The sequence below is a fragment of the Manacus vitellinus genome, unplaced genomic scaffold (assembly GCF_001715985.3).
Source record: "Manacus vitellinus isolate BGI_N305 unplaced genomic scaffold, ASM171598v3 scaffold_28_pilon, whole genome shotgun sequence".
Classification (NCBI taxonomy): Eukaryota; Metazoa; Chordata; class Aves; order Passeriformes; family Pipridae; genus Manacus; species Manacus vitellinus.
This window is the reverse complement of record NW_021940122.1, coordinates 3,331,441-3,343,186: the sequence shown is the minus strand read 5'-3', so window position 1 is coordinate 3,343,186 and position 11,746 is coordinate 3,331,441. Positions and strand designations below refer to the sequence as shown.

Here is an 11,746-nt window from a genome sequence, read left to right as displayed (position 1 = left end):
GATGTTGTTGTCACAACCTACAGCCTTCTCTCCAAGGAGGTCCCCACAAGCAAGGAGGAGGGGGAAGTCCCTGCTGAGGACCATGATGTGGGGGTGAGAAGCCAAACTGTTGATAGGGAGATGCCTTAAGGTTTCGTTCTGAGGTGTTGCAAAGCCATTATTGCTTCAAGTGGCACCTATTATGTGCTACAGTGAGCAGCAGCTTGAATTTTTCTTTTCCATAAACCCCTGTTGAGTTTGCACAATAAAAATAAAGTGATGAAAGTGCTGTGAAGTCCAGAAAGACAATGTTGACCAATACTCACAATGAATCTCTTCTGTAGATTTATAGAATATACTACATTGAATACAGTGGAAATGTTTTAAAAACTGATTTTAAGAATGTAGTCATGAACCTTGTACTCTTTCGTTTGAGGTGAAGGAGCACTAGAAACTCCCATTTGATGTTCTTTGTTGCTTGATGTCACTTTAATCTACCAGAAATCTATTGTGCTCAGGGTCTGGGTCAGTCTGAACTGAGTCTGAGGCAGCTGATGTGCTGCCTTGAAGAAACAGCAGCGTGTTTGCTAGGCCATGAAAATAAATAAGTGCTTTCTGAATTCTAACTGAAATGACTATACAGCATAGAGGAATCCCTTTACTAGTGTGGATATTGCTGTCTCCTACCTCTGTGTACAGATCTAAGAAAACAGGGCTTTGAATTTCCTGAAACTTCTAGGGGGCATCTGTAAAACTGTTGAGAGATCAGAATAATTATATGTGGTCCTTGGTCTCAGCCTAGAAAAACTGGAAGCCTCTTGACTCTTTGGAAGCAAGAAGTGATGTAAAAAGCAAGAAAAACAGCAAAATATTAGAATTTTTTATTAGAAACAGGCAAATATGTTATAGTCTTCAGCTTATAAACCATCATGGAAGCTTTAAAGAGATGATTTTTGGACACCATTTCTTACCTGACAGAACAAAAATTGCTGCTGACTAACATCAGGAAAAGGCTTCTTGCTTGAAAAATATGTTTGCTTGTGGCTCTTTGGAGAGCGTAGCAAGGTTACTGCTCTAGGTTATAAATAGCCTGCTTTTTCTTTCAGAGTGGGTCATCTCCCTGTTCCCCCCTGCTCAGGGTAGCTTGGGCTCGACTTATACTGGATGAAGCTCACAATATTAAAAACCCAAGGACTCAAACCTCCATAGCTGTGTGCAAGCTGAGAGCCAGTGCCAGGTGGGCCGTCACCGGGACACCGATACAGAACAACTTGCTGGACATGTACTCCCTCCTGAGGTGAGCTGCCTGCACATGACCACATGGACAGGGAGCCGATCCTAGTAGTTCTTCTCTGATGAAATGCTGAAGTTGTTTCTTAGTTTGAGATGTTTCTGAGATGTGTGGAGTAGTGAGACTGGTTATATTAACATTTCAGGCACGTGCGGAGCTGGTGGCTGAGGCACAAAGTTGACCATGTGACCATGTGTCTACTGTTGGTTTTGTGCTTTTCTCCTTCCAGGAAGGACAAAGGGGAAATTACCTCAGATCTATGTCTCCAGGATGAATATTCACACAACTAATTGTTATGAACAGAAGTTTTGTGAGTTTCTCCTTGTTGCTACCAGAGCAGCCTGGGAGGACCTTCTTAGGGTGTTGTGCTACAAGAGCATTGAAGGAAAGGGTGAAAACTTTGGCTTCTCTGAACAAATGATAAACAGAGGCTTTTCTTTGCTGAGGGGGGGGAAGATTACAAATGGTGTTGGACAAGCAGAGAGAACTTGCATTTGAATTTAATTTTGGATAATTGAAATTAATTTTCAAGTAAGAAGCCTGGTATTTTGAAATAACAAATGAATATGCTTTTTGGCAAGTGCCTCTGCACCTTGATGTCCTTCATCTTCTGGTGATGCTTGGAGACATAATGGGCTGAGAGGAAGTGATAGGTACAGCATCAGAAGGAGGTGCTTACACTGTTAGTAATGATAAGACTTTTCGGCAAGCAAGTTTTCACCACCATTAGACTGGAAGTGTTTTACTGCTGCTTGGTAATGCAGTTACAGCATTTCGAAATGGTTTGTTTTGGATAGCAAGGAATTTGGTTCTGGTCACTCAAAAGCAACTGAAGAACTCTTCTTCCCTTAGTATGAAGTCTCCTTCCTTCCTGTCATAGGTTTCTACGTTGCTCTCCTTTTGATGAATACAAAGTGTGGAAGTACCAGGTAGACAACAACACAAAGAAGGGAGCAGAGAGGCTAAGCCTCTTAACTAGGAGCCTCTTACTGCAGAGAACTAAGAACCAGCTGGATTCAGCCGGCAAGCCCTTGGTAAGAACTTCGCCCTACACAACTATACCATCATTCCGTGGTTGTCCTTGTAGCAGGCACTCATGTCTGCTTATTTACATACATAAATTTGTTAATGGATGCATTTTCCTGTCTACTGCAGTCTGCTGAGCAAGAGTAGCAAATGCCTGTGGGATGCTTTTCCAGTTGCTTATCCAGAAAGCAGAAATATACACAATAATTAAACCTTTGTTATAAATTGCACGCAGACAAGAACATGCCAAGTAATTGCAAGTAGATGGCCACTTATGTGGAAAGTTAGCCTAGGCTGCCCAACTAGATCTCTGAGAATCAAAGCTGCTACCTGTCAAATGGACCTGGTGTGTGCTGGAGCATTGGCTTTCTGCATAACTCTTTGCAAATAGTCTATTAAACTGAGGTCACTGGTCTGTCTGTAAGCCTTTAAAAGGTGCAGTTTTGGAGTACTTTCTGATTCTGAATGGAGAAATGAGAAGCTACTTTTACAATGCAAAAAATTAATCCCTCCGTGGTCATTACGGAGCAGTTCATATTGAGTAGCTCATGCCTCTTGTTCTCAGATGAGTTGGAATAGAAGTTTTTATCTTGAGTGTTAACCAGGTTTCTTGGAGTTCTGTGAGTATCTATGTTGTGTCACAGTTGCATTAATACACATAGCTTTAAAGAATAAACAGCTATGTTCTGAGACTTAGAATCTTTGATTAGATCTTTGTTAGATCTTTGATTGCTGATATTTGTGATGCTCTGTAAGATTTTTGCCCTATATTCATCTGATCCTGTGAATTTGTACCTCAGGTATCTCTGCCCCAGCGTAGCACACGGTTGCATCAGTTAAAACTTTCAGCAGAGGAGCAGTCTGTGTACAATGTGCTCTTTGCAAGATCCAGGTATGACTGTGGGTAGAAATACTGTATTTTGTGGTTTTGTTTCTTACTGGTGAAAAGCAAGAAAAGAAATTGATTTTAGATGAAAAGAGTTATTGGACAAACTCCTGTTAATTTTTTCCTTTTCTGACTTATCTGTTAAGTATGTTTGAAAATACAGTGCTTGTACTGGTAGTAGGCAAAACTGATTGATTTCTTTTCTCCCAGAGGTTCATGCCTTGTATGAGCTTTGTGTTCTAGAGTTACACTTAATATCATTGATTTCAAGGCGCCAAAGACTTGGAATTGCAACAGTAGTTCTCAAATGATGATGTGCCAGCACCTGTAAAGGAGAGAATTCTTATCTTTGCTCTGTGATACTTGTGCAATCAGAAATTATGCTGGCCTCTCCAGATGGTTGTAATGCAAGCCAGGATCACTTGGTGTTCTCCCAGGGTCTCTTTTAGTGGTGTCAACATAAATAGTTTTCATTCCTTTTAAATATACATTTAAAGGTGTCCTTATACTCAAGGTATTCCAATAAGCAGACTTGCTGCTTTTTGTGATTTCCAGAATGGATCTTGGTTTTGATCATACTCAGGTTAAACAAAACTGGTGGTTTTTTGTGACATTTTGTGATGATTATTGAAACCTTCCTTTTAAAGCATCATCAGCTTGTTTGTTAAGCTCAGGGCCTTCTTGCCTTTTTTCCTGCTGTACATTCCAGTGTCTTTGTCTTGTTTTTGCAGGTCAACACTGCAATCCTACCTAAAGAGACAAGAGCAGAAAAATGAAGACAGAGAATATGCTGGTGGTAACCCATTTGAGAAAGGTTTGAGCATACCCTCCTCTGAAAACATTTGCAAAGTGGCTCTTTAAGTGCCCAGTTAACAAGGGGGAACAGACCTGGCCACATGGGATCAGGACTTAGAAATTCTTTAGATAATGATCCCCTGATGTTACAGAGAAGCCTACCATAGTATTCCAAAAGTGTATTCTCACTGGCTCTTGGAAAATCTCCTAACCTCTTTGGGTCTGAAATTTCTTTCTGAAGTAAAGGTCTCACTGCTCAGACAATAGATGTCAGTGTTATAAGGTATTCTGACTTGTCTTGTTGTCTTCTTCCTTTTTTTTTAAGTGGGGGTTGATGGGTTCCTATGTTTGATCAGGTATTTGCTTGCCTGTTGATTCTCGTCTCTTATTGATGAATCTCTTCCTGGAGGTGGCTGGGCAGTGCTTGGAAATGACTCCAAGAGCTCTTTATGTTTTGTCTTCCCTTCCTCTGCAGTTGCACAAGAATTTGGAGTCAGTCAAAAGGAACTTTTAGCAGGCTCACAAAGTGCCTCCCAGGTCTCAAGCGCTGTCCACGTCTTATCCATGCTCTTGAGGCTCCGTCAGTGCTGCTGCCATCTCTCCTTACTGAAAGTGGTAATTGCATTGCATTGTATTGTATTGTGAGGTCTTTTGTGGAGATTTTTGAGTGTTTCTGTAAGTGAACAGACTGTAACACCCTTGCATCTCTTAGCATGACTTATATGGGCAGCTGTGTCTCTGGAAATACTTTATTTAGATTTTAAAAACCCAACCAAACAGAATTTTCATGTGAAAGAAGTCTTTGAATTAACCTAGCCTTGAAAAGTGCACAAGTGTAGCCTGTTTTAAGGGCTTGTGTTTTGGAGAGCTCTGTAAGTGCTTTGATTGAAGTTGCCTTGCATGAAATAGATTAATCTTTCAAAAGTTCTTGGCCCTGTCATATAAAGCAGCTGTAGAATAAATTCAGCTATTAAGGGAACAGGCAGGAATTTATCTTCTAACGTCTTTCATCCTGCAGTTGTTAAATGCTATGGGAGAGGGCATCTGAGGAGACTGGACCATAGAAAATGGTGCAGCTCACATGCTTTCCTTACACTGCCCCTTCTTAGGGAAGGGCCCAAAGGGACTGTTAGTCTGACCCACTAGTGTTCCTCAATCGTTTTATCTTCATATTGCACAGCATCCTTCAAACCCACTGTATTCAGCAGACATTGTGCAGACTGTGGATCAGTACTGAATTTGATCTCAGCCTTGACTGTGATCCCTTATTATATTGCTTTCTTTCCCACAGGCTCTGGACCAAGTTAACTTGAACAGTGAAGGTCTTTCCCTTTCCATTGAGGAACAACTTGGTGCTTTGACACTGTCTGAGCTCCAGACTCCTGATTCCCAATCAACAGTCTATCTCAATGGCACAGCTTTTAAAACAGATATCTTTGAAATCACCAGGGAGAGCTCAAAGGTATTCTGGTTGTGGCTTTCTTATCTTCCTTGAGAAGCTTGGATTTCAGCACTTTGCCTTTTAAATTATTACTGAATTGTCACACCTGGGTAATTGCAGATCAGGCTAAGTTGTCAATTTAGATGAAGTCAGATGTGTAGATTGATAGCCTGCTGAACTCCTTCTGGGAAGGCTTCAGCTTCTCAGGTGTTAAGGGGTGCTTCTAGTAAAGCTGTGAGAATCTGACTGCTGAAAAACTGTCAGTAAAAATCTTGAACACCGGCTTCACAGAAGTTCAGAAAAGCTTGCATGTGAGACCATGGTGCTTGTGAAAAGCTAGAAAAAATTGGATGGCAGCAAGAGATGGCAATAACTTGGCTTTTCACAGAAAGATTGGAATCTATAAGATATCTTTGTATGATTTGATTTCTTGACACGCTTTTCTGTGGTGGTAGTGTTCTTACCAATGACTCTTAAAATCTCTTCAAAGTCTGAGCACAGGAGAAGTTCCAGTTGAAAAGCTATTTTTGATCACTTTCTATTTTCATGAAGAGTAGCCAGTCATGAACTGGATTATGAGCAAGCAGACTAACCTTTTTTTTTTCCTGCAGATAGCTTACCTCTTGGCTGAACTGAAAACTATTCAGAGTCACTCAGAACCTCAGAAAAGGTTAGTGAGCTTGTCCTTTTCTTTAGTCATAGTGATTTAGAGAAGCATGTTACTTGACAACAGCAGAAATAGTTTTAAATAATGGAATACAAAACTCCTGGTGTGCTGCAATAGTTGAACACAGATTTTGAGGAAAAAAAATCTAAGACAAAAGAAGGAAATTTAAGATGTAGGTCAGTGTAAACATAAGGGAACATGTGAGAAATCTCAGGCTTTGAGGCCCAGGAGGACTCTCTTCTCCAAAAATGGAATTGGAAATAACTTGGTTGTGCTGACAAATATTTGTCCTCAGCTCTGCAACCCATGCCACAACCCCCAAAAAAGTGGAGGAATAAGGTAGAGGTTAAACCTGAACCTGTTTGAGGTAAAGGAATGCATTGATCAGAGGGCCTGTAGTGCAGCTGAAGTCCTGCACTCTCACTGTGCAGGTTCTCCCTGTCTTTGCTGTGCACCAGACTGCAGTGATACAGGGGTTTCTGCTTGTTTTTGTTAAAAGTGTAGAATACTCTTACAGGTGTGTGGCTGTGAAGCAGTAACACCTGTGTTATGTTAGGGGTCACTTGGAAGGGGGAATCATTTTGGGCATTTCCAGAATTGCACCATATGTAGAAAGCTTTTTTCCAGAGTCTTTTCCAAAATTAATCCCCATCATAAGAATGGGAACACCAACATTGCTTTTGTTCCCTTCCAAGAAGCTATTGAACAAATTATTGCCTCACAAACTCTTTAGTCCACGACTTGGTGAGTGAGAGGCTCCAATCAATCCAAGTTGGTGTTGCAATTGATTCTTGTGTACTGCAGAAAAAGCTCAGCATTGTGACTTGGAATTGTGATTGGTAGGTGGAAATGTAAAATCCAAAAATAGAGGTGAAAGTTACAGCCTTAATTTACCTGAAGTTTATTGGATATTAGCCTTCCACAGCAGGTTCTACCACTACACCTAGAGGTGAATCTATTTCTGAATCAGGAAGGGGCTTGGTTGCAGTTTGCAGCTGGGAAGAGTGACTGAATTGTTGTCTCCTCCTGGGTGAGGCAGTGCAATAACCAACCTGTTACAGTACACACAGACCTTGTCATAAGCTCCCTGCTCCCTTTCCAGTGTTGTTGTCTCCCAGTGGACGAGTATGCTGAAAGTTGTGGCTGTGCACCTCCAGCGACTGGGGCTGAAGTACGCAACAGTGGATGGCTCTGTCAATCCTAAACAGAGAATGGATGTGGTAGAAGAGTTCAATTGCAATCCTAAAGGGCCTCAGGTATGCAATCAGGGCAGGGAAATAGTCCCTAGTGCTGCTATGAGCAGCTGTGATAGCTGACTTTGTGATTCCATTTGCTGGCACTACTGTCATTTGGACCTCTACATGCCAAGATCAGCAGAGAAAGGGGTAGCTGTAAAAACAAATGTGCATCTTATAATGGGAAGAAGGAGCTGCTACAAAGCTCCTTTTGATGTCTGCCTTCTGTACTAAAATCACCCAACTCCAAAGCTAGTTCAAAGATTGTCTAAATCTTCAGTGTGTTCAAATGAAGCATTTTTTTTTTGGAAATGGGCTCCCTAACTCTCTTTTGGCCTTTGAAGGTAATGTTGGTCTCATTGCTGGCTGGAGGCGTTGGCCTGAACTTGACTGGAGGAAACCATCTCTTTCTCCTTGACATGCACTGGTAAAAAGAAACAAAAGTTACATCTCTGAGAGTATACATTGGGCATGTTGCTTTTCTTTCTCACCACATGTATTATGATGTCTGATACAACTGGGATAGGAGGGCAATGTAAGGGCTAGAGTTAGTTGTAGGAAAGTGTTTTTGCTATAGCTTTCACCCAAGACACTAATTAGTTAATCCAATGAAATACAGTTCTGTAGGGGTAAGAAAATAGAGGACTATAACAGCAATCCAAAGATGCAAGTATGCAGCTCTGTATCACAAAAGGCTAGTGGGGACTTGGCAGTCCCTGCCTTAATTTCCTGCAGTAGTGAAAATGGTACAGTAGTGCCTACAGGCAATTTTGTCTTGAAACAAATCGATTGTATGGAGCGTAGTCAGTGATTGGGCATACTAAAGTACCTTTGGGTTTTACATATTTTATTATGAAAATAGCATGTTTGAACTCCTAATATTTGTTGTCCCTCATCAAAGTCAGAATTGCAGGTTTTTTTAAACTAAATGTTGCTTATGGGAATTTACAAAGCAAACTAACGTGCCTGATTGCAAAACCAGCTGCTGAGTAGCAGCCTTAAGGAGATGGTTCTGCAATATGGAAGTTACACGAACAAGTATTCCCTATAACTTTGTCAAATGAAACCATTTCTTATCCAAATATTCTTGAGTGATGGCCTCTTTCAATGGGGTTTGCCTTTCTGCTTCACTCTTTCCTCACCAGCTACAGGCTTTCTCTGAGTACTAACTATTGGCCAGAAATATGGGGCTACATGGAGCAGTGGTCTAAGCCATACAGCTGGCTTTGTGTGGAGTTGCAGCATTCTTCTACCCAAGGCCAAGGGAAATACAGCCAGGGTGAATACTGGCCAGCAAGCCTCTAAACCTAAGATAACCTGGGAGCAGTTTTAGCTCTACAGAGGATGAAAACAGGATGCACTGCAGGCAATAAAAAGAGGCATCTATTTTTTTTTTTATTATTTTTTTACCTTGCAGGAATCCTGCTCTGGAGGACCAGGCATGTGACCGCATATACCGAGTGGGGCAGCAGAAGGACGTTGTGATACACAGGTCAGGATTTTACTTAACAGTAAATGAGGCAGCTGCTGCCCATGTGCTGTCTGGCTTTAATCAGTGAGACAAGGCCTTGGCTTCTTTACTTAGAGCTAGACACAAGGAGTGACAGTGGGATCGAGGTTTGGGCACTGAGATAGAGCACATGAAAACGTTTTTATGTGGCACCTGCCTGCGTGTTGCTGTCCTGATAGCTAGCAGGGATTTCTTGTTTTTCAGCCTGTGATTTAGTGGGAATGTCCTGTTCATTCCTGAGAATAATTTAGGTGCCTAACCATTTCTGTTAATTCAGTGGAGGTTTTTCACCTAAGCCTGGACCTTTCTAGTATCACTAATAACATCATAAAGAACACTTCTATTAAGTGGCAAAGTGGATTTTTAAAAAAGCATCTGTAACTAAGACCTAAAAGGCTAACTTAGTTATTGTAAATGTACAGCGCATTAAAGACACCGGAATCCAAAGTGCTCCTCTGGGTACAATGATTTTGGTAAATAGATGCCATCAGTTATGAAACAGTCATTTCAGGATTTTGTCACAGAATTACTGCCACTTCAGATGACCAGAGCTGAGGCCTTAAGTGCATCAGGCTTATATTTGAAAGGTTATAATGTTTGGATATGAGGACAGCTGGTTTCTGTTCAGAGGTATATTGCATCAGTCACATAATAGAATAATTATTAATTTCTGAGACGAGTCTTTGGGAATTTGCTGGGAAAGACAATAAATAATGCTGACGCTTGCTCCTAGCATTTGAGATGATGCGGCTCAGTTTTGTTGGGGGTTTTTTGGTGGGGTTTTTTTTGGGTTTTTTTTTTTTTTTAGGTTTGTCTGTGAAGGAACAGTAGAAGAAAAGATCCTGCAACTCCAGACGAGGAAGAAAGGTCTTGCCCAGCAGGTTCTGTCAGGCAAAGGAGAGGCCCTCACGAAGCTCTCTCTGGCTGACCTTAAAGTTCTCTTTGGCATCTAATTATCTTTTTCAACACCCAACAGAACGTAATTTATACTTACAAGTAATGGTGCAGACTTCAACAAATGATTTCTGGTATGAGGTGGTCATTTACTTTAAACAAATAACTACATTTGTTAACTGTTCTGGGAAGTTATCGACTTCAAGAATTTGTTTCAAAACTAAAATTAGATGGTGTATCCATCTAAGATGTTGTTTTAAAACACTTTCAAATAAATATTTGAAACAAAAATGTGCTTATTTCTTGGTTTTTTATGTGTACGTTTTAGTTAGAAAACTTTCATTTTCAGCACAGGAGATGCACAGGAGTAAGTGAAATAAGAACAAGAGAGACAAACAGGTAGGAGAGTTGAGAAGGTTGAGTGATGAGGTTGGGCAGGTGCGAAGGAAGCAAAACAAAAATTTGAGCACGATGCTGTAAGAAGACTATATAAACTTTAGAATCTGTAACAAAATTAAGGAAGGACTTCGAGAAATATTTCACCTTCTCTTTTGTTCTTTAGGAGGTCTTCTTATATCTAATTGAAGAACCATTTTTCTATCTTGCTCCAAGTTTTTATTCAAGCTGGGAGCTAGATTTCTGTTATGTTCCTATGAAACAGAACCTGAGTTCCTGATTTTTGTGGGTTTCTTTTTCTTCTGCATATTTAATAGACTAAGGTTTCCTTGATGCAAGTCTTTTCATGTATTGACTATTCTTGCTTAGCAGATGGTCACATTTTGTTAATAGCAGATGAGTTGCAAGTCCTTGGTTAATGGTCTCTATTCTCTCTCTCTTATCAGAAGTGGTGTGTGCAGGTGAGTGACATTTTTAGGCAAGTAATTTTTTAATTACTATTGCATCTTCTCTGTTTCCATCTCCCTTGTCTGCATCCCTGGCCATATGCACTGCACATTCTAATTCTCTATTGATTACACTATTTCTCTGGGATTTGTCACAGTTCCCACAAGCTCTATACCAAACAAGGGCATTTGACAAGTTTAATGCTAAATGGTAGAGCATGACAATTTAGAATGCTGTTATGAAACTAGGTCTTGGTTCCTTTATGGTCATTCCCTATGGAATAAGGTAATGGCATTTGGTAAGCCTTTGAGTGAAGGACAGATCTATTCACAGTGTCTTGATGAAGTATGATGTCTGTGTTAGTCATTTCTCTTACCTGCCTTGACATGATGTGCAAGGGAAGCTGTGGAATTATTCCAATTTATTGCACCGATACAGGCACCAGGGGACACAAAAATAATAATGAGTATCTTTTTGTGTGTGTGTATGTCCATGAATTCAACCATGGTGGTAGGACCTTGAGTGGCTCTCAGAACCAAGGAAGTCTGTGCGACTTGAGCAATTTAATCATAATCTCAGTTTGGGGAACATTGGGGGAATGCTGCTTATTTGCCTCGCTGTGCTGATTTTCTGAAAAACATACCAGAACATCTGTTCACCTACCGTCTGGTCTGAGCTCCTCTCCCTTTCCTTGGAGCTACTGTTACCCTAGCAGGTTTCCCTGTTTAAGGGGGATTACTAAGGATAGTTTAAAACACTTTATTTTCACCTTATCCCCTCATTCAGCCTTTGGAATGTGACTACAGTCTCAATGCAGTGTACGTGCTGGGTGTACTGGATATTGCTATGGGCATTAATTACTTTTTTCTATTTCTATTAAGGTCTTCCCAGGAAAGGGTTTCAGCCTTTCCTAGGAAACCCATACAATTTATGGGATATGAGGTGACATTCATCTTAGTTCTGAGGAAATTCTTAAATTGAAGGTCTAGCACATACTTCTATCTGTCATCTCCTGAAATGGCAAATTTACTGCTGCAAAGAGCGGCAGAATGTGTGGTTTTGGTATTCAAGGTCAAATTTTTAAAGGAGTTTTGTTGCAGGGGTAAGTGATTTGACTTTGGCTTGCACTGTTACCTACAGAACTGAACAAAACCATCTCTAAATAATGTTAGCTTGCGT

At 40.7% G+C, this 11,746-nt stretch overlaps 1 protein-coding gene across 1 annotated transcript in view; it reads left to right on the top strand.

Moving 5' to 3' along the window:
* The window catches only part of TTF2 (transcription termination factor 2), an 18,832-nt gene extending 8,823 nt beyond the window's left edge, over nucleotides 1-10,009 (top strand). The window contains exons 12-23 of the mRNA XM_029960711.1: nucleotides 1-93; nucleotides 1,086-1,276; nucleotides 2,151-2,304; nucleotides 3,097-3,188; nucleotides 3,914-3,996; nucleotides 4,453-4,592; nucleotides 5,269-5,439; nucleotides 6,030-6,088; nucleotides 7,188-7,341; nucleotides 7,665-7,747; nucleotides 8,738-8,812; nucleotides 9,639-10,009. The exon at nucleotides 1-93 is cut by the window's left edge and continues 13 nt beyond it. Of these exons, the coding sequence (XP_029816571.1) occupies nucleotides 1-93; nucleotides 1,086-1,276; nucleotides 2,151-2,304; nucleotides 3,097-3,188; nucleotides 3,914-3,996; nucleotides 4,453-4,592; nucleotides 5,269-5,439; nucleotides 6,030-6,088; nucleotides 7,188-7,341; nucleotides 7,665-7,747; nucleotides 8,738-8,812; nucleotides 9,639-9,783 (1,440 nt within the window). The 3' untranslated portion in view covers nucleotides 9,784-10,009. The remainder of the gene's footprint in view (nucleotides 94-1,085; nucleotides 1,277-2,150; nucleotides 2,305-3,096; nucleotides 3,189-3,913; nucleotides 3,997-4,452; nucleotides 4,593-5,268; nucleotides 5,440-6,029; nucleotides 6,089-7,187; nucleotides 7,342-7,664; nucleotides 7,748-8,737; nucleotides 8,813-9,638) is intronic.
* Nucleotides 10,010-11,746: the final 1,737 nt, after the last annotated feature.